Below are 25,860 nucleotides of genomic sequence, written 5' to 3' on the forward strand. Positions count from 1 at the left end.
GGCCATGATCCAAGCATTGAGCCAGTGATTAGCTGGATCAACTTGGCCTCTGAGGACTTGGTGAAGCAGAGCCACCTCACTAGGCTCAGAATATATTCACAGAGGAAACTTTAACTCCTGTTTCACTTGAGTCACTGTTATTTTGAATCTCAGTTACTCACAGTCAAACCTACTCCTCATACAGACTCTAAACAGTTATTTTAAATTCATTTTCAGAATACTATTTTTATCTTAATTAGCGTGAATTCATTTGTCATTGTTTTTGAAGGCTGTCTTTTTAACACTACGCTTCTTCACTAGTTTTGGAGATTTGGTCCAGAGGCTCATCTTAAGTAGAAGTCTTCCTGCCTATCTCTTGGTTTTCTCATTTTAAGCAGTGAACCTGGCTTCACACTCCACCTCACATGGGGCACTTCTGTTTCATATTGCCCTACAGGAGCTGAAACTGATGGCCATCTCTGCCTGCTCTAGACTGGAGCACTGTGGGCCTTTGTTTTCAGTTCTGTGATCACTTTATATTTCTCCCTCCCTCTCTCTCTCTCTCTTCCTTCTCTTTTTTGGCTGCGGCTCAAAGCATGAGCTCTCGATCCATCTGGATTGGAAGCCCCTTTGCCTCCTCCACATACAACTTCTTTACCTTTAACTCTTTCTCTGGATATTCACATCCATTCCCACTCTCTCAGTTTGTTCATTCACAAATTTTTATCTCAAGCCTTAGGCATGAATATCTAATTTCCCATGTGAAACCCACCCCCACCCCCTGGATGTCTCACTGGTGTCTCAAACTTAGCTCAGGTCCAATCCCCTCACGTCTGTTCCTCTTATTTTCCCCATCACACTCTTTGAAACCACCATCCACTCAGGTTCCAAAAAGAAAGTCATCCCTACCAAAACCCAGTAGTTGCACACTTCAAATGAATGAACCATACACTATGTGAATTACAGCTCCCTAAACCTATTTTTTAAAAAAAAGGAAAAGAAAAGAAAGTCATCCTTCATTTCTCCCTTTCTCCATCACCCCATGTCTAACCCCTCAGCAAGTTCTCCAAACCAGATTTTGAAACTGCCCCTCTCTGCTCCTTCCTGCTTCCATCCTGATCTGGGCTGTGACCAGCTCTCCTTCGGACAACTACGAGAGAGCCCAACTAACCTCCCTGATGCCCTTCACTCAGCTCCCCGCTGATTCTCCTCAAAGCCGCCAGAAGAATCTTTCATTAATGTAAATTAGATTATGTTACTCACCAGCTCAAGAAGGCATCCACCTCACTTACAATAAAATTCATACTTAGAGTCACTGCCTTCAAGGCTTATGTGACCTGGTCCCAGCCGCCCTCCCAACTTCTCTGGGGCCTCTCCCTCCACCTTCCCTTTCCTGCAGCCATGATGCTGAGAGTCAGACTTCACCCTGCCTACCACCTTTTTTCCCCACTCTTAAGAAAATAATAATCATGAAATATTTCAAGCATTTGGAAATTATTATAGACAGTAATACAGCTGACAATCCTGCACCTGGCGAGAGTCAACAAAGATGACCACCAGCCATGTCTGTCCCAGACTCCTCTCTCCTCTTGCTTCAGGAAAGTAACTAGATGTCGCTGAAGACCATCTCTGCCTCCAGCTCATTCTCTCTCCCTCTGCCCCTTTCCTCCAACGTAACCACTGTTCTGAAGCTGGTAGGAACCTTCCTGTTCTTACTATTCAAGGGTTTTTTTCTAAAGACAAAATACAGAATTATTTTGCATGTTTGTAAAGTTTACAGAAATGGCACCAAGGGAACAGATCCTTTTGCAACTTTTTCCCACTAAGTTTTGCGTGGCTGGTCCCTTCTTATCATTTGGGTCTCGGTTTCTGTGACCTCCCCAGAAGAAGTTTCTCCTGACCTGAACATCAAACAGGTTCTTCCCTTCCACGCCCTGACCTCCACACACCTGTCCCCTCTCAGCATTATCTCTAGGACACTGTCGTGTTGCTTCCTTTTAGAGACCTGATCACAGGGCACACTGCTGTTGGTGATAGTGTTTTCTTCTTGTCAATGTGGTGATCAACTGCCTCCCTCATTGGACCATAAGCTAGTGAAGGCCAAGCCCATGGCTACCTGCTCATGGTGGTGGCCCGGTCCCGGTTCCTAACATAGGGCGTGGTACACGGTAGAACACTGGTGGAACCAATGAATTATTGGACGAAGAGCCTTTTAAATAAAAAGTAAGTTAAGGAAAAAATTTTATATAGTGTTACACTTGAGTAAAAAGGAAATGAATGGTGTGCTGGGCTGGCTGTACTGTCTAACAAGAGCTGACTGTGAAATTTTCCAGAATTTCATGAACCAGTTGTTAAACACAGCCATAAATTAAAAATTACATTATTAAAAATTATAAACTTACAATGCAATAAGTTATATCTTTTAAAAAAGCAATAAATACCCAACACTTACCACTTTCTAATTATTTTACTAGATTTTACTATATCGATGTTCTTGAGGGCTTTGGCATCTACTGTACCTGTACGGTAGAAATACTTTAGAATAATTGTCATGGCATATCTCTTCCCAAACGGTCACTTAGTGCCTTCATGTTGGCAGCTTGAAGCCAGCCATGGTGGGAGCATTTGTACCAAGAAAATTGGCACATATGTTCCCCTCCTCCACAACCATCACCAGCAGGTTGTTAAATATTTGCCAGCATAGCACTGTGTGTGTGTTTCTCTGTGCATGGGAAGTCTGGGAGATGCATTTCAAACTCTCAACTCTGATTACCTCTAGCGGGGAGGAAAGACGGAAGGAGGATGAAGCTTTGGTTTTGTCTACTTACGAGACTACATGGCCTTTGTGGTTAGAAACTCTCAGACAAACCAAAAGAGAACACGTGCAGTTCAGGCTCCTCCTCTTCTGGCAGTCTCCCCAGGTGGTGCCCCATCTTCAGGGACCTTCCCTTGGAATCTCAAGGAACCCTGTACTTTGTCATCATGCTAATCGCCCTTCATTATCATTTTCTCAATGCTCCGCTCTCTCCTGGGGGCAGAGAGAAGCATGTGTAGGTCCCGCAGCCAGTAGCAAGAGCACCTAGTAGGTAGTAAGAGCCATGGAGACAGAGGAATCAGCCAGAACCTCAGCTTCACCACTGCCAAGCTGAGTGACCGGGGGCAGGTGACTTCACGAGCCAGTTGTTAAACACAGCCATTATTAAAACTGGCCAGGCTTCAGTTTCCTCACCTATAAAATGGGGTAAAAGCCACCCTTGCAGCACTGCCGTATGTCTGATATAGAAGGCACTCCATAAACGGTCACTATTAACACTGTGATCATGGTTGTGATGATTAACGAAGGGACCAAATGTTAGTTACGACTAATTGTGGGTGGTGGGAGGTCTGCGGGTCAATACTTAGTCGTCATCAGACTTTTTGCAGCTTCAGCTAGGTTGAGAAGCCCGGGGGGAGCTGTGAGGGGCACGGGAGCTGCCTTGGACCTCTGTTACTGGGTTTGGATCCACAGGTTTGCTGAGGGATGTTTCTTGGCTTATCTTTCCCATCAATTAGAATTTTCTCCAATCAGCATTTATTCATTCAACAAATATTGCAGAGGAAGCAGCTATGGTGTCAGGCTCTAGGGAGAAAATGATGATCCTGTAAGACAATGTCTTTGCTCTCACAAACTCATAGTCCAAGGGATACAGAAGAGAGGCCACCATGATATCCCATGGTCAGTACTGGGGTGGGGAAGTCTACGGGATACGGGAGCTCAGCGCTGGTGCCCTGTACCTGGAGGTCAATCAAGGACTCTCTTGGGCAGTGTGGAATCTAAGCTGACGTCTTGGAGCAGAAGAGGGCAAGGAGGTTGTAGGTGGAGGAAGCAGGCGCGGGGGATCACAGAGGGTGTTTAGAGCACATCACACGTTACTGATGAGCCCCGGCCAGTGGAGTAGAGAGCAGGCTGTTGGCTTCATGTCCTGGAACTGAGATGATCCAGGAATGGCCAGCCAGGACCAGATGCTCAGGACCAAGCCCCAGAAGGCTGGTTTCCCAGCATCCTCCTTCATCTTATTCCTCAAGATCTACTCCTTGGCCCCTCTGAACCCAGCTCTTCTTAGACCAGAGCCCAAGCTCTGGTCACAGTGATGTGAGAAGGACTTGGATAACCTGGATCTGACAGAGAAGAACGACCACCATCGTAAGATGGTCCTTTAGCCTGGCAGAGGAGAGGTCAAAGAAAACAGAGCCATTATCAAATATGGGAAGGACCACCACGATGGGGAGGGCAGGCAAAACCAGGACCACTTAGAGGGACGTAGGCCTGAACTCAGCATGAGTACTATGCACGTAGAACATAAGATACACGTTTTAACATGCTGAAAAGTCCAGCAGTGGAACAAGCAGCCTTGCAAGGTAGTGAGTTTCTTGTTACTGGGAGTGTTTAAGCAGGAGGAGCTGGATGATCTGCTATCAAGGAAACTAAAGAGAGGAGTTCTCCAGTGAGTAGAAATCTGTCCTAAATGACCTATAAAATTCTGTCTAAAACTAAGATTGTGTGATTCCTTGTGGACAGATCCTAAGAAAACAATACAAAAAACATGCATTTTGGCTCCCTGGGTCAAGCAAGGGTCCGAGTAAACAAGAATGCTATTTCTGACCATGGTAATAATTAACAAAGACATCAATTTTAAAACATTAGCAGCTGCCCCTCATGGAGCCATTTCACTGAGCCAAGTACTCTATTACACTGTCTAAAGAATTCTCACAACTCTACGAAGTAGCTACAATTATTATCCCCATGTTACAGATTAGGAAACTGAGATTCAGAGCCAGTAGGCAGCCTGCCTGAGGCCACAAAGAAGATGTGTGGGGTATCTGGAGTTCCGACTCTGCAGGTACAGCTCCTGCTCTTAAGCACTCTGCAGAGTGATGGATGGATGGATGAATGCGAAGCCCAGGTTCCCCAAATGACTTCATCAGAATCAAGCGGGAACATCCTGGGATGTTCTGAACTTCCAGCTTTGCTACTGGTTTGAGCAAATTTACTGCAAAAAGATCAGCATTTTAACAGGGAGGAACACATTGTTTTGTGGAAGAATGTCTGCCACAGTCAAGGACTCACTGTTGGGCTCCTCTAAATGGTGCCATAACTGGATGCTGCTGAGACTGGAGTTTTAAAAACCTGATTTGTTTGCAACTTTTCAGGAACCCATCGAATCCATAAAGCATTCTGATTTTCAGCTCTGCAACTCCTCTTAGAGCAAAGTGGTTACCAAAATGACTGGTGAAGCCATCTGCAGTTGACAAAGCTCTTTCACACATCTCAGATGCTCCTCTCAGAAGCCCAGGAGGCAGACAGCATCACCTCTGTTCACTAGACAGTTCCCAGACCAGCAAATTGAAACACAGAGAGATTAAACAGGCCTGCCTGAACTCGAACTTGAACTCTGGCCTCTGCTATGCCCAGACACATGGAATGAAGAACACTTAAACTGGAAGGGGGACTCTGAGATTATTCAGGCCCTGGGCTCATAACCTGGTGTCTATGTCTTGACTTCAGCCAAGAGAAGAAGGAGGGTCCCTTAAAAATGTGCACAACATTTTATGAATGTTGGTATATGCGTATAACTTCCTAGGTGACTCAAGAAGGCTCAGAAACCATGATCCAACCCTTCTCCATACCTCCCCCCCACCATTTAACTGACAGTGGAATTAGTACAGTTGGGCCTACTATTCACAAGTTCAGCATCCACAGATTCAACCAATGGAGGATCAAAAATATTTTTTTAAATTTTTCCATAAGTTTCAAACAGCAAATTAAAATTTGCCACACTGCACACATCCAGAGGAAACTCTAATTCTAAAAGATACATGCACCCCAATGTTCATAGCAGCACTATTTACAATAGCCAAGACATGGAAGCAACCTAAATGTCCATCAACAGATGACTGGATAAAGAAGTTGTGGGGTGTGTGTGTGTGTATATATATATATATACACACACACACACATACATACATACATATAATGAAATACTACTCAGCCATAAAAAAGAATAAAGTAATGCCATTTACTGCAACATGGATGGACTTGGAGATCATCATACTAAGTGAAGTAAACTAGAAAGAGAAAGAAAAATACTATATGACATTGCTTATATGTGGAATCTAAAAAAAAAGACACAAAGGAACTAATTTACAAAACAGAAAAAGACTCAAAGACATAGAAAACAAACTTACGGTTACCAGTGAGGAAAGAGGATAGGAAGGGATAAATTAGGAGTTCGAGATTTGCAGACACTAACTACTATATATAAATTAGTTAAACAATGAGTTTATACTGTAGAGCACAGGGAACTATATTCAATATCTTGTAGTAACCTACAAAAAAAAGAATATGAAGAGGAATATATGTATCTATATGTATGACTGAAACATTATGCTGTACACCAGAAATTGACATAACATTTAAACCGACTATACTTCAATGAAGAAAAAAAAGACATACTGGAAGGATTAAATAAATAAATAAATAAATAAATAAATAAATAAATAAATAAATGACTTGGAAGTTCTGCTGCTAAAAAAAAAAAAAAGCCTGTCACATCGGCAACTATTTATACATCATTTACATTATATTTACACACCATTTACATCGTATTGGGTATTATAAGTATCTAGAGATGATTTAAAGTATACAGGAGGATGTTGTGTAGGTTATATGCAAAGACTGCACCATTTACATAAGGGACTTGAGCATCCATGGATTTTGGTACCCACGGAGGTCCTGGAACCAATGCCCTGCCAATTCCAAAGGACAACTGTACGTACTTTCTTTTATTATTCTATTTCTCAAAATTCAAAAAGGCCTTGGACACCTGGTAAATGAGGCATGTTGACACACAATCCCAAATTCCACATCCAGGTTTTACATCCTGTAATTTCACTCATCACCCCTAGCCGGTCCTGAAACACGTGTGAATCTAACTTGAGATGATAAAGGTGCAATGTGCTCATCACCTGTATGCAAAAAGGATAAATACAGCCCCTGGGGTATGCTCCATTAGATGCTGCATCCTCATTTTATGGATAAGAAAACTAGAGCTGGGCGAGAACGCTGACTAGCCCCAAGACACGTTTCCCTCAAGTGGGAGGAATGACGGAGTCCAGAGCCCTGTCATCAATGCAGACAGCTCTTCCCTTCCCCTGTCCCTCTGCTCTGCCTGGAAAAGGCACACGGTCTTGGAACCAGCCTCCAAACCACCACCCCCTATCCCGAACACACTTGGCCTCACTCTTCTTGGTAAGACTTGGTGGCACTGGTGAAATGCACTCTTGCACTTGAGGAGTGGCATCAGGAGACGGGCTTGAATCCTGTCTCTTTGCTCTGCCTGACATGCAGGGTCTTAGGGCAAAGGTGGGAAAAAGACCCAAGAGAATCTGCCCATCTGGGAGGCAGCAAAAATGCAAATTAAAATGGGCATGTGGCCCAAGAGAAATTAGACAGAAACAAACTTTATACATCATACAAAAGATTTGAAGGGTCTTCCCAGTTCACAAAGCAGAGAGAAGCAGTTGACAGGGCTGATGTGAAATGCACCAAATGGAGTTATTCAAAACACAACCGGCATATCCATCACAGGCAGCTCTCCACCAATAACCAGTGAAATGATCTAGAGATAGTGAGAAAAAAAGCAGGGAAAAAAGCCAAAAGCCCCACAATGAGTTACCACTTCACATCTACAAGGATGACTAGAATCAAAAAGTCAATAACAATAAATGTTGGTAAAGATGTGGAGAAATCAGAGCCCTCATATACTGTTGGTGGGAAGTTAAAATGGTCCAGCAGCTGCTCTGGAAAACAGTCTGGCAATTCCTCAAACATTTAAACACAGAGTTACCATACGACCCCACAGTTCCACTCTGAAATACAGACACAGGAGATAGGTCTACACAGAAACTTGTACTCTAGTGTTTACAGTAGCATTATTCATAATAACCAAAAGGTGGAAACAACCCAACTGTCTGTGAACGGATACACAGACAAACAAAACGTGCTACTGCCATGCAGTGGAATACTACTTGGCCATAAAAAGGAATGACACCTGCCACAATTCGGATGCACCTTGAAAACATTAAGCTGAGTGAGAGAAGCTGGTCACAAAAGACCACATACTACATGATCTTATTCACATGAAAGTCCAGAATAGGGAAATGTATAGAGTCAGAGAGTAGCAGAGTGGTTGCCTAGGGCTGGAAGGGAAAGGAGGGGGAAGGTGGGGGTGACAGTTAAAGGAAAGAGTTTCTTCTTGAGGTGAGGAAAATGTTCTAAAACTGACTGTCATGATGGCTGCACCTATCTGCGAATATACTAAAGATCACTGAATTACACAATTAAATGGGTGGCTTGGATGGTACATGACTTCTAGCTCAATAAAGTAGAAAAAATCTTCCAAATATTCAGCAGCAGCAATAAGACAAGGAAAAGGAAATAACCTTCTATCACTGGCTAGACAAGTCTTCCCCAGAGAAACAGGAGTGTCGGTCTGAGTGGAAGACCAAGGGATGTCACGTGGGCATCTAAGTAGTCACGCTTGGGGTTGGGGATTAGGAGCTCCAGCTTTGGTTCAAACTCCTGGTTCCACGATTTGTTGTGTGGCCTTGGACAAGTAACCTGGCCCTTTAAGCTCATTTCTCAATCCGTAAAAAGGGGTAATAATACTTATCCCATAGCACGCTTGGGCAGATGTGAAAGCTAAGTCACACACATCCTTTAGCGCCCAACAAATGACAGCTACTGTCGTCATTATGACAGTGGTTGCCCTAACAGCGTTTGCTCAGGACCCCCTGGGATTTCAGGGCGCTGAATCTGGCTCTGAGGGGGTAAATCAGATAAGATCTCTCCTGGAGGAATTTTCAAACACCAGGAAACCCCAAATCCACTATTATTAAAATCAGAAAGTTCACTAGAAATTAGTGTTTCTCAGAGTAAGGTCTTCAGATACGTTCTCAAGATCCAAAAGTTCTCACAAAGAATTTGTAATTCACTGTTTTCATTTTTTAAAAAATCAATATATGGGAATGCCCATGAGATTTCAGCCCCCAAAGAGTATCGTGCTTGTGACTGAGTTGGCACTTGTGCTTATGAATTCCTGGCCCGGCTCTCGCCCCTCCCTACCACCCGTGGCTGTGTGACTCTGCACTAGACTCTGTCTTACAGGTGGCCTGGATTTCTTCATTCCTTGGTCTTGGGTCCAGCCACATGACTTGTTTGGCCAATGGGATATTAACATGCATGATGCAAGCACAGGTTTGAAATGTGCTTGTGAGGGTGGGCTTGCCCGCGGGGCCTCTGTCTTCACAGGAGAAGAGCTTCCCCAGGGAGCCCCTGGCTCTTCAGTCTGGGCCCAGAACAGACACACTTGGAGTGGACCAGGCCCTCGGTGGGGAGCCAAGCTTACCCTGCCACTGGAGGCTGAGCAGCCCAGCCGAGCCCAGTTAAATCAGCCCAACCACAGGCAACCAGCAGACGCATCAGAATAAATGAGGATCTGCAGTCAACCAGCAGATACCTGAGCAAAAATCAATGACTGCTGTTCTATGCCTGGGGGCAGCAGACCAGGGCCTGCAGGCTAAATCCAGCCCCCCTCCCTGTTTTATACAGCCCACCAGCTAAGAACGGTTTGCACATTTCTAAATAGTTGAAAATAAATCAAAAGAAGACTATTTCATCATGTGACAATTACATGGAATTCAAATGTCAGTCTTCATAAATAAAGGTCTAACTAGAACACACACTTCTGGCTGCTCTCGCACTACGATGCCAGACCTGAGTAGTGAGACAGACCCGGTAGGCTCCACAAAGCCTAAAACACTTACTATCAGGCCCTTTACACAAAAAGTTTACCCACCCAGGTTCCACGTCACTGAATTTGAAGGTAGCTGGTTACATAATAACAGCTGACTGTACCATACCAATTATTACTGCTTGCAATGAGCCAATGATAAAAAGAACAGATACAAACTTAATATGTCAAGGACGCATTCTGGCAAAGACTAAGAAACAAAGTGGCTATTGCATTAGCAAAAGAGTTTCCAGTGTTTCAAATACAGACAAACAAATAAAGAAAATAAAATATCATATGGCACACAAAAGCACAGGCACGTCAGAACGCCACCAAAGAAATTGTGTCTAAGTTGTCACTATTGCATTCACTCTATAAACAGCAATTTAGTTGCAGTAAAATGTCATCCAAAACAGGACACTGATTTTGTTAGTTTGAATTACATTAGTTTGTGTAGTTCTCTGCATTTTATGTTTGTCTGTTTTGGTTGTATATCTGTTTAACAGCTATGAGAAATGTTGTGTTCATCTAACTTTTACGTTTAAACCTTTTAAAGTAACTTTGGAATAAAATTAACATAACATTGGGACCCCATAAACATTAAAAGTCAAACACCTGACCAACAGGTACATGAAAAGATGTTCAGCATCACCAGTCATCAGGGAAATGCAAAGCAAAACCACAATAAGGTATCACTTCATGACTGTCAGAATGGCTTTCATCAAAAGTATAAGAAATAATAAGTGTTGACAAGGGTATGGAGAAAAGGGAACCCTTGAGCACTGTTTTGGGAATGTAAATTGGTGCAGCCAGTATGGAAACCAGTAAGAAGGTTTCTCAAAAAATTAAACACAGAACTGTCATATGATCCACTATTTCCACTTCTGGGTATTTAACCAAAGAAAACTTAGCTCAAAAAGAAATCTGCAACCCCATGTTCATTACAACATAGCCTGTAACAGCCAAGAAATGGAAACAACCTAAGTGTCCATCAGTGGATGAATGGATAAAGAAAATGTGGATAGATATACAAGAGGATGCTTTTCAGCCATAAAAAAGAAGGAAATTCTGCAGTTTGCAACATGGATGGGCCTTGAGGGCATTATGCTAAGTCAAATAAGTAAGACCAAGACAAATACTGCATGATCTCACTTACACGTGGCATCTAAAGGAAAAACAACAACAAAACAAAATAAAACCCCAGAAACTCAGAATTCATAGATACAGAGAAGAGACTGACAGTTGCCAGAGGCAAGGAGTGAGAAGGTTGTCAAAATGCGTGAGATGGTCAAAATAAAATAAATTAGTCCTGGGCATATTAATATACAGCATGGTAACTACAGTAACATGTATACATATATTTTTAGACGTCACCTCAATATAACACAAGTGAGAAACACAACTGCAGAAGAAGTGCTGAGGATACCAGGAATGTTGAAGGTCAAGTTTAGAGCCAACTTATATTAGAAATATTGGACTAGTTCAGAATAGTTTTTCGTGCTTTACTTTTGTTCCAATATAACAGATTTTGAGAATTACAGGCTCAGTTTCAGCCAAAACTAGCTCACTAGCATATTATATTTGGGGGGGGGTGTGGAATATCTGTGGTTCAGTTCATGATTCAATAATCAAACAGCCACCATTTCTAAAACAGCTATACAAGCCAGGCTATTTAATGCTTCTGGTAATAAGAGAAATCTCAGGAGGGAGGCACATATTTTTATTCTTGGAAAAGCTGACATTGAATCAGCAGTGTTTTAAGATCCGTAACATCTTAGAACATGAGAAAAGCAACTTTTTTCGAGCATCATCTTCCATTTTCCTTCTAAGCACACGCTGTACTCCTGCTGCACCTGTCACCAATTCCCCATCTCCACATCACACGTGCCCCCGTGCACATGCCGTGCCCACGGCTTGTGATTCCATGTTCCCTCAGTTCCTGACTCCATTGGTCACAGTTCAACTCATCCCTCAAAACCTAGTCCAGGCTTAGAAGCAAGGACACCCCAAGAACAACGTGCACATCTAATGCTCAGAGATTTGATTTCTAGGTACCATTTCTCACTGAAACAAATCAGAGCTCCTAGGAGAGATGGCTAGAACATCTTTTTTTTTTTGTACCAGAAAGTAAGGAAGTCCTAAAAGAAGGACAAAGAGTCTGAACGGGCTCCCGCTGGCCAAATCTAGGGCAATTTAAAGCTCAAAATGAATAACGCTGGGAATGGACTAGAACACACTGAAGGGAAAAAAAAGGAATCCACGAGTCCACACTGATAGTAAAAATAACTGTAAAATGAGGGATGGGGTGGGAGAGAAAGTTGACCACTGTTTTTTTAACCAAAGAATGTCAAGTCACGAATGTAGAAGGAATGGTTAAAAATCATTTCAAACCACGAAAAATAATTGATACAGACAAGAATCATCAATAGTTGCTAGACCACTGGGTTAAAGAGAAGACTAGCAGACCTCACGTGCTCCTGTTATCTGTAGTGAGAAAGACACAACATCCTCGGTGCCAAAAATCTAGAATCTGAATCTATCGTAAAGAAACAATCAGACAAATCTAAACCGTGGAACATTCAGCAAACAACTGCCCTGACCTCCTCCAAAGTGTCAATATTGCGAAAGAGAAAAAACAATGCAGGGAAACTGTTCTAGGATAAAGGAGACTAATGAGACATGACAACTAAATGCAATGTGTGATGCTTGAGTGGGTCCTGAATGGGGGGGAAACTATAAAGGCCATTACTCAGGGCAATTGGGAAAATCTGAATATGGATTATAGTTGAGACAGTACTGTATCCATGGTTAAACTTCCTGAACATAATAATTATATTGTGATTATATCGGACAGGGGTCAGCAAGCAACAGCCGGCAGGTCAAATCCAACCCCTCATCCTTTTTCATACAGCCTGGGAGCTAAGCATGGTTTTGCTTGCTTTTTTAATGATTGAAAAAAAAAATTTAGGGGGTATCATTTCACTTGTTCGATTTTCAAAATGTATACGAAATTTCAATTTCATTTGAAATGATATGAAATTCCTATTTCAGTGTTTATAAATGAAGTTTTATTGGAACCCAGCCATGCTTATTCATTTATGTGCCACCTATAGTTGTCTTCACTGTACGATGGCAGAGCTGGCCAGCGGTGACAATGGCCGCACGGCCCACGAAGCCTGATGTCTGTAACTATGTCTCAAACAGTTCAGAAAATACAAATGAAAAGACTGTGTGTGCGTGTGTGCACCTACACGGGCCTGGGGGTAGATACATAGAGAGAAATTTAAGCAATTGTTATAGAAGGTTAGCAATGGGTGAATCTAGACACAGGGTGTGTAGCTGTTAATTGTACTGTTCTTGTAACTTTTGTATAGAGTTTGAAATTTTCAGAATATAGGGTTAATAGAAATTAACAAACAAACATGAATAGCACGTGCTCATACTCTCACATACACAAAAGTCCAACCTGTCTCAAATATCCCTTCTTTCCCTTCCTTCCTAGAACAGCCCATTATGCTTCCCTTTGCTGAACGCCCCCCAAGCTTGGTCAGACCTGCCTGCTGCCGCTGACGTCACAAAACACTGCAAGTGTCTGCTTACACTTCATCTATTCCAGCTACTCGGGGGTTTTCGGACTCTGTTCTGGAGGGTGTGCCACAAGCTTTTGCACGTGCAATTTCCAGTTTTAAAACAAATCTCCATTTTATGATGGACGCTGAAATGGAACACACTGAAACACCATTTCACGTCTGCTTCTCCGCAGAACAGTAGGAGTCTGGCAGGCGGAGAGGCTGGCTGACAGCAGGTGAACAATCCCACCACATTGTGTCCTCTTTGTAAGGAGCCCTGGGAAATCTCCCACCCAGCATTTACCCAGCAGAGCAGACATCCTCGGGAGCTACCTGGGGCTTCTCATGTTATGGCTGGAGAGCACTGGTAGCTAAGCAGGCTCGCCTTTTCCCAGTGGCTGCCGGATTTGGACCCTCTATAGCTAAAAGTACACAGACGGGTCATTATGGTATGCATTTTTAGCCTCATTCCTGGCTCCATTTAGGGTCTCCACCCTTGTTTTTCTTTCTTCTCTCTCTCCCAGTTTTAATATGCTATCATGTTATATTTTATATATCCTGCTAGGCTGCCCTAAATCCCTTCTGGAACCAGACTGGGTCTAAGTGAAAAACTGAAATAGAAACCCTGTGCTGGCCTCCTCTTTCTTCTGCCTCTTTACCAAACCATATGGCTGCCTGGCACTCTCTCCCCGAGCACCTCATGCCTGCAGCATCGTCCCTGGCCTGCAGTGTCTGAGGGCAGCCTGGCAGCCTTGGCAATGACTTACAGGGACGAGTAAGTAGAGGAAGGAGCACTTCTTTTCTAAACAGCCAGAACTGAGTGCAAAGCTCCTTCCAAGAAGGACATGAAGGAGGGATGCAAAGTGGAAATGGTCATTTGGTTCATCTAAACCCAGGCCCTGTCCCTGCACTGCACTGTACACAGCGGGATCAGTTTTCTTCCGGGTTGAGAGAGATCAAGAGGGAACTTGTACTGGGCAAGAAGGATGAATGGAACAGAGTCAACCAAGGCCGGGAGGTAGGAATAGGCAAGACAAGTAAGGGAGATGGAGAGGACCAGGAGGCCAAATGAGAGGGTGGGTTCTAGAGTCAGACTGCCCAGGTGTGAATCCCAGCTCAGCTACTCACTAGCAGTTTAGCTTTGTGCAGGACTCACCCTCTCCAGGCCTCAGTTTTTTCAGCTGTGCAATGGATAGAATAAGACCTCCTTCACAGGGGCATCGCTGGGATCAAATGAGATCATGCTGTGATGTGCTGAATATAGACCCCGCCACACAGTAAGTGCTCAGTACACGTAAATGGCTATGCTCACCCTTACGGTATCACCACCCCTCCCACTGGGGGAGCCACCTCTCCCCCCTCTCTCACCATTCAGCCAGCCCATCATCTGAGCAGGCAGAGCTCTTCCTCATTCCTACTTTTCCCCAACGGAGGCCTCAACTGAGGATGGACATGCACGCGCGCGTGCGTACACACACACACACACACACACACACACACACACGGGCACTGTTCAAGCCATTTTGCACATCTGTTCTCTCTAGATCTTCAACGCCTCTCACTTCTTTGGATCACAAAAGTCAAAGCCTCCATATGGTCCTGCGACCTCCAGCCACACCCTCCCCGCACCCATCCATATGTTGCAGCTCAGAGGCCCTTGGAAGGAACCTCCAAGGGAGCAACACTGCCGCCTCTGATCCCACCCATGAACCACGGGCCACGCCCACTCTTGACGGGTGGAACTGGTCTGTGACCAGGCTGCAAACTCCAGGGCTTCCTGTTCTCCCTTTTTTCCGGATCCCAGACCTATGCCAGGCCACAAACTTGGGGAAGCTGCCTTTAGAGACCCCCAGCTTGCCTTGCTAGGCTGTCCCAAGGGGCAAAGTCTGGTGAGGGGAGGAGGGGGTCCTGTTAGCCCTTTGGGCATGACACTAGATTTCCTCCCCTGAGACCTTCTCACAGGCTGAGAAGCCATCAACCTCCTCTTCTACCCATCCTTCAAGACCCATCCCCAATCTGCGTAGCCAAAACCGGAACCTTCTGCTCAGGGCCTAGTACCTGGGAATTGTTCTGTGTCTGAGGCTGGATTGAATCTGGACCACATTCAGTGAATGAATATATATATTCGTTGAATATAACCACATTCACTGCTCCCCCTCCTCAGGCGTGTCTCCCCAAGAAGGAACTCCTTAGAGCCTCCAGCATCACACAGACGTGCTGTCTTTGAAGGAACCCCAGGTCTGCCAGGTACCAGCGATGGACGTTGGAGCCTCTTACTTAACCTCTTCAGTTCTGGATTCGCTCATCTGAAGGAGAGGGGCAGCCACCTTCACCCAAGGGACTGTTTTGAGGGAGAATGTTGTATACACTTAATGTATAATAATTGCTCAAGGAGCAGTCAGACTTTTAAAATAAGTCGGTCACCCTTGCTGGCTCCCTCTTTTCACCTCCTGCTCTTACTTCAATCCACAGCAATGTGGCATTCACCCTTGAAACCGCCCCTGCCAAGGACACCAAGACCTGAGTGTGTCACCTGAGCTATTAGGCTCTCGATCCTCAAGCTTTTCACCCACTGCAGCCCTGACCCTACCACCCAGCCCTTCCCTGGACTTCAGTTGCATAAATTTATACGCTTGGTCTCCGTCCCCTTCGTATCCAGGCATCTCCCTGCAGCTGCAGACCCGCACATACTGACGCGCCCTGGGACAGCTCCACCTAGCATCTCATTGGCACCTCCAGCTCTACGCACCCCAACCTCCATTCTCCCTAATCTCAGGTCACCTCTCTGCACATTTTAGCAGATGTCCCCACAAACACACAAGCCCACTGGATTAGTGTCCTCTTACTGCTACACCAAATGGCCACAAATAAAGTGACTTAAGACAACACAAATTTATTGTCTCACTTTTCTGAAAGTAAGAAATCCTAAAATCAAGGTGTCGGCAGGGCTGAGTTTTTTCAGAAGGCTTGAGGGAAGAGTCTGTTTCCCGGCCTTTTCTAGCTGCCTGCATGTCTCAGCTCCTGCCTCCTTCTCTATCTTTCAGCAGCAGAGCATCTTCCAATCTTTTCTTCCTCTCCTGCCTTTCTCCTATAAAGATGCTTATAATTACATTGGGTCCACCCTGATAATCCAAGATAGTTTCTCCATCTCAAGATCCTTAATTTAGTCACACATGCAAAGTCCCTTTTACCAAACAAGATAACAACACTTTCACAGGTTCCAGGGATCGGGACACAGCCATCTGTGGAGAGCCATTATTTGGAGAGCCCAGCATGCTTACCTTCCTTCATCTGCTCCAAATCTCTAGGAAATCCTCCAGGGACAGAAGAAAGGTTGACCCACCTCCTTTCCACATCCAAGGTCTCCATGTGACCCTTCTCTCGTAATACAAAAGCTTACCCATCATGCCTTTTCTCCACTCTATATCTAACCATTTCCTCAGCAGGACTCCCTCCACTGGGGTTTTTTTTTTAAGGAAGTTAACATCTCATGAACAAACTCCCTAGCTCCTAGTCTTCCTTCAACCATCACCCTTCCTGTCTTTCTCCTCTGCTTCGTATCTCTAATCAAACCTCTTAGAAGTACCTATATGGGTCACCTCCACTCTAATAAGGTTCCCATCTCATTACCCTTCTGCAGGATTTCTCAACCCTGGTGATATTGACAAGTGAGGCCAGACCACTCTTCGTTGTAGGAGGCTGTCCTGTGCATTAGGAAAGGTTGAGCTGCATCCCTGGCTTTTACCTTCTAGATGCCAGGAGCATAGCCCCATCCCAAGGTGTGATGGCCCAAAATACCTCCAAACATTTCCAAGTTTCTCAGAAGGGGGACAGGGGGTACACATTGCCAGTTGACAACCACAGTCTTATAGTGACAGATCTTGCTGAAGTCGCCAATGATGTCCCTGGCACTAAATCCAGTGGACACTTTTGAGCCCTCCTCTTGCCTGGCTTCTCAGCAGAATTTGACACTGTTGGACATTCTGGCTTTCCCACCTCTCGGGCTCCTCTTGCTCTGCCTCCCGTGCAGGATCAAGCTCCCCTTCTGCACAGCTGTTGAAGTTCCTCAAAGCTTAGTCCTAGGCCCTCTCCATCTCTCGCTTAGCCCTTTCTCCCTGGGGCCTGCCCTCCACTCCTCTGGCCCCGCTGACCACCTCTGCACAGATGACTCACCAAGTGACATCTCCAGACCTCCTTTCCATGCTCTGAACCCATGTATCTAACCGCCTAGTCGACATCACCACTTGGATATCTTGACATCACTCTAAACGGAAGTCCAAAACCCAAATCAGGATCTTTCCCCCAACCTAGTTCCCTTCCGGCATTCCCCATTCTCAGAAAAAGGCACCATTCCTGACTTGTAGGGAGAGGAACACCGCAGGAGGGGTTCCTGACACTTCCCTCTCCCTTACTTAAGCCAACTGGTCTCTTTCCAAGTCAAATCTCTTTCATCTCTGAAACAGTTTACAAACCAGTTCACCTGTCTCCATGTCTCTGCTCCACCCTAGCCCAAGCCTCCACCATCGCCGCCTTAGACAATGACCACAGCCCTCTGATGACCAAAACCTCCACCCCATTAGTTTGCCAGCCTGCAGCCAAAGTCATCCTTTCAAAACATAAATGAAAGCTTTTCATTGCTCTTAAAATAGAGAACGAAAGTCACAGTTCAGCCCACTGGGCTCTATATGACCAAGAATCCGTCTCCTCCAGGCCCTGTGTTTGCAGCACTCCAGGCACACTGACCTTCCAGTTGCTCAAACACACCATGCTCTCTCCTGCCACAAGACCTTTGCCCATGCTGTTCCGTCCATCTCCATGCCCTTCACCAATTATCACCTGGCGGGCATTCTCTTCTTTCAATCACAGCCTATAAGGAAGCCTTCCCTGACTTCTGGCCACATCAAATCCCTTGTTTGTTCACTTGTCTCCTAGCCTCACTGTCTCCATCAGCTTTCAGAGTCATCATTTTACATGCACTTATCTTACTCTTTAATTCATTCCATCCTCCCCACAATAAACTCTAGGAGTGCAGGACTAATGTCTGATCTGGCCCACCACTGTGTCCCCAGAGCCAACCCAGTGCTGGGCACAAAGGAAACCCTTTGTGTTTACTTAGTAATTAATGAATGACCTTTCTCCCCCCTAGCCTGCCTTTCTCTATTGCGCTCTCATTTATGTTCAAGTTTGATGCCTGAAAGTCATCTTTGATAATCCTTTCTTTTTGGATCTTTAAACGTCCTTCTTCCTCACCCTCACATCTTGTCTACCAACAAATCTTGAGGATTCTCCCCACTAAATCTCTCCCAGATGTGACCATCTCTAGTACCTGAGTTTAAGCCACCATCTTTCCTTATGTAAACCCCCACCCCAGCCTCTTACCTAGAATCCCAATCCTCCATCCTGCAACCCACCAACTCATACCTCTGCCTGAAATGCTCTGATGGCTTCCCCTGGCCCGCAGGATGAAGGATGCTCTCGTCACGGCATGTGAAACACAGCAGGATCTGGCCCCTGCCTCCTTCTCCTGCCAATTCTTGCCACTTTGTCTCCGGCTTACTGCTGTCACCCCACTGGACTTCTCAGGGGTCCTGTCTCTCAGCTGTTCTGTCTGCTTGGATCATTTTTCCATTCCCCTTCCATTAAATGCTACTCATTCTTCAAGTCTCAGACTAGAGGAAATCTTGCCCAAACCCCTCAAGAAGACCAAGAACAACAACAATAATAATAGCTGATATTCACCGTGTGCTCGCTAAGGGCAAGCAGGACTCAGAACTCTGCAGTGACGACTCAGCTCATCTTCACCATCAGCTATGATTATGCCGGCACAAAGAAGTTGAATGACTTGTCCAAGGTCGCATTAGATAGTAACTAGCAAACCTGGCTGATGTAATGAACTTGGGCTACAGCCCCCAAATTCCCGAGCACTGTGAACGCTGCCATCTCCCTCTACTCCCAGAGCGTCCTGTATTCCCCCTTCAGTAGCTACTGTCACATGTGCGCGTCCTTGTTCATGGCCTGTTCTCCCCACCAGACTGCCCACTCCCTGAGGGCAGGAACCATGTCTGTCTAACTGGAGGCTTTACCTCTAGCACCAGGCATTACTGCTTTTTCAGCTGAATGTCACACTCTAAAACGCCACAGTGCCCAGCTCCAGGTCACCCACTCCAGAGGAGGGCTCCGGTAAACCCTTCATAAATGTCATACAATGGCGTACCAGACACACACACGTGAGGATTCATGGGGAAATTGCCCCACCACTGGTTCTGCTGACTACTGCCAGATGGGGCTCCTCCACATGCCCCTTGACCACCAAGGGTCACAGCCACTCAGCCTTGGCAAGGGGACAGCAAGATCCATCATCCACGAGTCTGGGAGTGATGGCAGAAAAGCTCTGGGGCCAGGCTGGACCAGCGTAGGGCTCCCCCTGCTGGTTTCCTTCCACGTTCGTGGCGCCCTCTTCCCAGGCACAGCCCAGGAGACACTCACCAGCCACGAGAAGAAGCCAGCTGATTTGTCCTGGGTGGAGATCTGCCCCTCATAGGGACCGAAGATGTGGCCCTTGGGGATGACCTCATTTATGCATCGCACGTCATTCTCCCCACTGGCTTCCTTGACCACCTCCATGCCCTGGGGGATGGTGAGGGCGGCCCGGTCTGGGATGCCCACAGGCACCGGCGTGTCAGACACAAACACCGGGGGACCGTGGTTCGGGCACTCATCCACAAAGTACTCCTGGCAGGACTCGCAGACTGGAGGGATGGAAAGAGGAAAGAGAGCCTCAGTTGCTGCAGAGAGGAAAGACCCCCACGGAGGTGGCTGAGGGGCTGATGGGACGCCTACCCTGAGGACAGCATCGGGCAGTAGAAAGCACACAGCAGGGGACTCAGGAGTCCCAGCCCTGGCTCCATCCCAGCCAGCCACAGGCCCCTGAGTCTTCTTCAGTAGCCAATAACCCACTATCTTCCGTGAGGGCTCAAAGGACATGTCTGCCAACGCTAAGGAAGCCAGTAGCTCCCTTTGTTTCAAATTTGAAAAAACAGAAGAAAGACCATGACTGGAGTCAGATGGGTCTGGCATCTGTAGGGGAATTTAACCCTCACCGAGCCTCAGTGTCCTCCCCTGGAAAATGGGACCAAATAATAGACACCTCGGTGGCTGATTGTGAGGATGAACTGAGGTCTGGACCTGTGTCTGGTACATCATAGGTGAAGGCATGTCATGACTATTATCACTGCTGATTCCCTAACCAGGGGTGGGGTGGGGGGTGGGGGTGAAGGGCAGAGTAGCCAAGAATAGCCCCAAGCTCCACTTACACCAGAAGTCCACTTGCTGGAAGCTTTTGGGCATGATGAGGTCACGCTTCCCCTTCAGTTTCTTGGGCTCCACTTCCATGGCCGATGGGTCTGATCTCCTAGAGCTGGCCAGGACAGGGGCCAGTAAAGAAAGCAAAGAAGCCATCAGAGTGAGAGGCTGGTGGGCGGAGAAGCCAAGGACTTGGCCAGGAGGCTCTGGGGCTTCGGGGCAGGTGGAGGAAGCCCAGCCAGGCTGCTCGTTCATTTGGTGCAGGAGGTAGTGGAAAGGCAGGAGTCCAGAGGCTCAGGCCTTCTTGGGCCACTGCTTGGGTTTTTCTAGAGCCTGCGCTCACCTCTGGTCCCAGGAGCTGCCCAAAGCAGGGGAAGAAGATGAGCAAAGAGGAAGGTCTCGCCTCAGGGTCTCCAATCAACCCAGCCCAGTGATGCCCCCCTTCTCCCTCTCCTGTCCCCCAATAGGGGCCTCACCAGGGTTGGCCATACTCCTGGTCGCGAAGTGGTGAGCAGACCTCTGTCTTCACCACCGTCACCATCTCCCCCACGGCCGCCTTGGTCTGCGCCAAGCACTCCTTCATGTTCTCAGTCATTCTGTCCTGGGGACGCGAAGGCGGGACCAGCACAGGAAGAGGATCAAAGAGACAGGGGAAGAGGGGTGAGTGGCGGAGAGGGCAAGCGGGGGTCCCGTGGAGTCTGGTTACCCTCCCTGCCATCCCCAGAGGAAGCGCTTGAGAACACAGACAACAAAAACAGCTGTAGCCCGGCCAAGAGGAAATGCCATTTCTATCCCAGGCTGGTCCTGGGGACGACTGGAGCCACCAGCCCCATGGGGTCAGGGGCCGGGAGGAGCTCAGGCCAGGAGGCAGAGCTGGGAAGCACAGCCTGGATCCCAAGACCAAAGGGCAAAATGTAGGAGGGACCCACAGGAGCCTAGGCACAAAACTGCAATGGGGAGCAGGGGAGGGATCCACAAAGGTCCCGCTGGGGCCAAGGGGTGCAGGCAGATGAAATGAGCCCGGCGCTCCTGGCAGCTCAGCCCCTCACCCAGGGGCGGCCAGGGAATGCTGCCAGGCTCGCTTTGCCAGCTCAGAGCAGGTACAGGCGGGGCCTGGGGGTCCTCGTGTGGGCCGGCCCTGACTCCAAGCCCCACCCAGCTCTCTCTAGGGGAGTCTCCCTAGTCCGCAGCTTACCGCCCTCCTCCACCACCGCGCCGGGCTTCAGCCCCTCCCTTGGCACCCCAGGGTCCTCATGCCAAGCCCCGGGACACTCTTCAGGCCAGGACAGCGCTCAGCTCGGGCTGGAGCGCGCTCGGCCCCGGGACTGGGCGAGCAGCGTGTGTGACTCACTACCCGGGGCCCCGCTGGCCACACCCCTGCTCCTCGGCTAATCAGCCCCCTGCTCCCCACCGGGGCCCCAAAGCCGCCGGCAGCGGGGAGGGGTGTGGGGAAACGTGACGGCCTGCCCCCTCCTCCGAGCCGGCGGGGACTGGGGGCGCGCGGAGGGGGGCGGGGGCGGCCCGGGCCGGGCCAAGCCGCCCCCGCCACAGCCCTCCCCCGGGCCGCCCTAGCCCCGGGGGCCCGGGGGTCGTCGCGGCCTCGTGTCCGGCGGGGAAAGTGTGAGATCCCGCGAGCGGGCCGGGGCGGCGCACGGGTCTGGCGCAGGGGCGGCGCGGGGGGCCGGGGAGGGCGCGGGCTCGCTCTCTCCCTCTCACCAACCTTCCCGGCGGGGCGCTCCCTGCCCTGCCTGGCCCGGCCCGGCCCGGCCCGGCCCTGCCCAGCGCCCGCCCCCCGCCCGCCAGGCCCGGCATTCCTTGCGGGGGCATGTGGCTTCTTGCCGGCCCCGGGGGCACGCAGTTGGCTGGCGGCCGGGAGGGGGGCGCGCGGGGAGCGGGAGGAAGCGGGCGCCCGGGAGGGGCCCCCCGCCTGGGAGGAATTCCAGCCCCTCCCGCGGGGCTCAGCCCCCACGCGGGCCGGGGGGCGCCAGGCGGGCGTCTGGTGAGGAAGATAGCGCGGGGGAGGCTGGGCCCCGCGGCCCACCGAGCGCCCTCCCAGCCTCTGCAGCCCACTGGGCTCCGTGGCGGCGTGGCCAGAGGGACGCCGGCCACCCAAGTCTCCGGCCACCCACCGCACGCACGCCCCTTTCCCCACCTGTGCGGCCTAGGGTGAGGAGCCGCATCTGCCAGGGGCCGCACGCTTGATGCTTAGCTGACCTCACAGCCCACAGAAAGGTCCCCAGCCACCCATGAGGGGGCAGGGGTTGGGAGGTCACCGAGCCAGGAACCTAGTGCTGGAAGATGTCAAGTGACTCGCTCAAGGTCACACAGTCCATTCTTGGTGAAGTCTGGACTGGAGCCTGGGGCCTTCTGAGTAAATTGGAAACAGGAGAACCCCTGTTGCAAGCGTTTTTGATTCAGGGCTGGTTCACCTCCCTGCCACACCCTTAGCCGTCTTCTTCCAGAAGGATGGCTGGACTCACCCTTGGGTCCTTAGGTGGGTTCAGGCCTCAGCCCACAGGTCCAGATGGGGGCAAGACCGAATGGATTTGTAAAGGCTCACTGAACACCCCTGCCCTGAGTAGCACTTCTCACCTGGATGGACAACATTCACACACAACACATCCTGAGGCAGTTAGTCTAGAGGTTAGCAGCCTGGGCACCCAGATCCCACTGCCTGTGTTCAAGCCCCACTGATTGACTATGCGACCCTGGGCAGGTGTTAAGGACTGAAAGTTTGTGTATGCCCCATCAAAATAAATAAATAAATAAATAAATAAATAAATAAATAAATAAATAAATAAATAAATAAATTCCTATGTTAAGCCCTAACCCTCAATGTTTCTGTATTTGGAGACCGGGCCTGTGAGGAGGTGATAAAGGTTAAATGAGGTCATAAGAGTAGGGCCCTAATCCAATAGGTCTGGTGCCCTTTAAGAAGGGGAAGAGACATCAGGGCGCTCTGTCAGGTGAGGACAGTAGGAAGGCAACAATCTGCAAGCCTGGAAGAGAGCCTTCACTGGAAACCAAATTAGCCAGCACCTTGATCTTGGACTTCCCAGTCTCCTAAACTGTGAGAAATAATGTCTATTGTTTAAGCCACCCAGTCTATGGCATTTTGTTATGACAGCCTGAGCTGACTAAGACAGCAGTTTTCTAACTTCTTCTGTTTCTTCATCAGGGAAATGGTGGCAAATATTAGATTCTATCACAGACATTGCTGTATTAAACGGACAGAGATGAGTTTGGAGAGAACTCGGCACAGTCCTTGTATCCACTGAAGAAAGCTCATCAGGAAGGTGGGGATGAGTGACATCATTAAGGAGTGGTTTTGAATTCTCACCATTGGATTTGATTTAAGTCAGTCATTTGCAAACTCTGGGACTATATTAGGAACTGACTGCTTGGGACCATTTCACATGGAGCTCTCGTGCTCTGGCCCCTCTGCCTTCCCCCGGCTCCACCTGTATGCCATGCTCCATCCCACCAGGGGCCTGTGAATTTGCTGTGTACTCCACCTACAGCACACCTGGAAAACTCCTACCCATCCTTCAGCCCTCACTGCCCCTCCATACCCTCTTTAGCCCCATGTCCCTCTCCTCATGTCACCCTTAGAACAGTCTTTTGTTAGCATGATTACTTGATTAATGTCTGTTTCCCATAAGAGATCATGAGCTCCCCAAGGACAGAGTGCAGGCGTTTCTGTTCACCACGGACTGGCCAGCCCTTGCAACAGTTCCTGGCATCAGGGCAGAACTAGTAAAAGACTAGCCAGGTACCAGGCATAAACTTTGAAGTTGGTACCCGCTCTCCAGGTCATGCCCTTGCAGGACTGGCACCTGAGACTGAAGGCCTCCTTAAATTTTGCACTCCAGGTGACTCGCTTGCCTTACCCTGGGCTCATCCTTGCCTAGCACATGGCATATTCTCAATAGATATTTGCCAAGTAAATTAATGAACAAATGACCCATGTTGTAACTCACTGCCCCCCCCCCCCCCGCTAATATGTCCTTCTGGCCTCATTGAGAATCTCAACTCGAAAAGAGAACTCAGAGGGGGAGACAGGGTGGGAGGGTTATTGTTCAGAATTCTTTTCTTGGGGCGCTCTCTCATGACCTCTGCCAGGCAGGGTAGGTGAGGTTGGCATTGAGAAGCAGTGAGAGGGTGATGGAATTAGACTCCTGAGGCCTGGAGCCTGAATTTGATAATAAGCGTAAAGTCTAAACTGTGTGACCACGGGCACATGACTTCAACTCTCTAGGCCTTAGTGTCTTCTTTGGTAAAAAGGAAAGAATCAAAATCGCTCCAGAGAAATCAATGAGACAAAGGCTGGGTCAAGGCCTTGAAAAGAGCCAAGTGCTACAGTTTGTAAGGGATATTAATAGTAAACTGGCTGCCAGAGGCAAGGGGGTGAGCAGGAAGAGAGATGAGAGAGGGGTTGGAGGGAAGAGAGACCAAAGAGGGGGGAAAGAAAGGAGGGAGCAGTGGGCAATAGTAAGAGAATAAAGGCTGAAGGGGAAGAGAGTGAGGAGAGGAAATCAGAGAGAAAAAAAGAAGGTGGGAAGGGACAAGGAGACTGAGAGACAGAGAGAGAGATGAGGGAGAAGGCACTCAGACATTTTTCTAAGTCTTAAATGGTCCTGCAAAAACCATCTCCTTATGAGAAAAGGATTCATTTGAATCTCAAAATAGAGATGTCTATTGGCTACTTCCTTTCATGTCTTATTTTTCCTTTACATCCCATCTTTGTTATGTAAAAAAAAATTGTGATAATTTATAACATAAACCCATACTCAACAGGACATTTGAGCAATCAGAGACTTCAGGAAGAAAGAATGATGCCAATTAAATCCAGATTCTGTTGCAAGATAGTAATCTAGCATTCCATTCAGTTCTGAGCCTCCTGGCAGCTAAAGCAAAAAGGGAAACACGATGGGTTACAAGGTATTCATTATTTGACACCTGTTTATTGACTGCACAGTTAAGTTCTTGCCATTCTTGGAGGGGTCCAGCTGCCTGGAGAACCAGAATCGAGCATGACTGATGTGCATTATGACTCCCTTCTGTGTCTGCGATCAAGGCCATGGGGACAGGGAGGGAGAAGATAGGATGTGGCAGAATGAACTTCCATTTAGGAAGACAGAGAAAACAGAGGCTTGTGTCCTTCACTGGGTCCATCTCAA

At 47.9% G+C, this 25,860-nt stretch overlaps 1 protein-coding gene across 5 annotated transcripts in view; it reads right to left on the reverse strand.

The window, feature by feature from the left end:
• Window positions 1–25,860, reverse strand: part of PRDM11 (PR/SET domain 11) — an 85,849-nt gene that overhangs the window by 31,985 nt on the left and 28,004 nt on the right. For 3 of the 5 annotated variants that reach the window (XM_074372129.1, XM_074372127.1, XM_074372131.1), the window contains exons 2-4: window positions 21,157–21,281; window positions 20,692–20,795; window positions 19,865–20,127 (exon numbers count right to left, since the gene is read on the reverse strand). In XM_074372129.1, coding sequence (XP_074228230.1) covers window positions 19,865–20,127; window positions 20,692–20,795; window positions 21,157–21,275 — 486 coding nt within the window. In that variant the 5' untranslated portion in view covers window positions 21,276–21,281. The other 2 variants (XM_074372128.1, XM_010964636.3) reach the window with 2 other exon arrangements.

This window comes from Camelus bactrianus, chromosome 10, assembly GCF_048773025.1.
Source record: "Camelus bactrianus isolate YW-2024 breed Bactrian camel chromosome 10, ASM4877302v1, whole genome shotgun sequence".
NCBI classification, from domain to species: Eukaryota; Metazoa; Chordata; class Mammalia; order Artiodactyla; family Camelidae; genus Camelus; species Camelus bactrianus.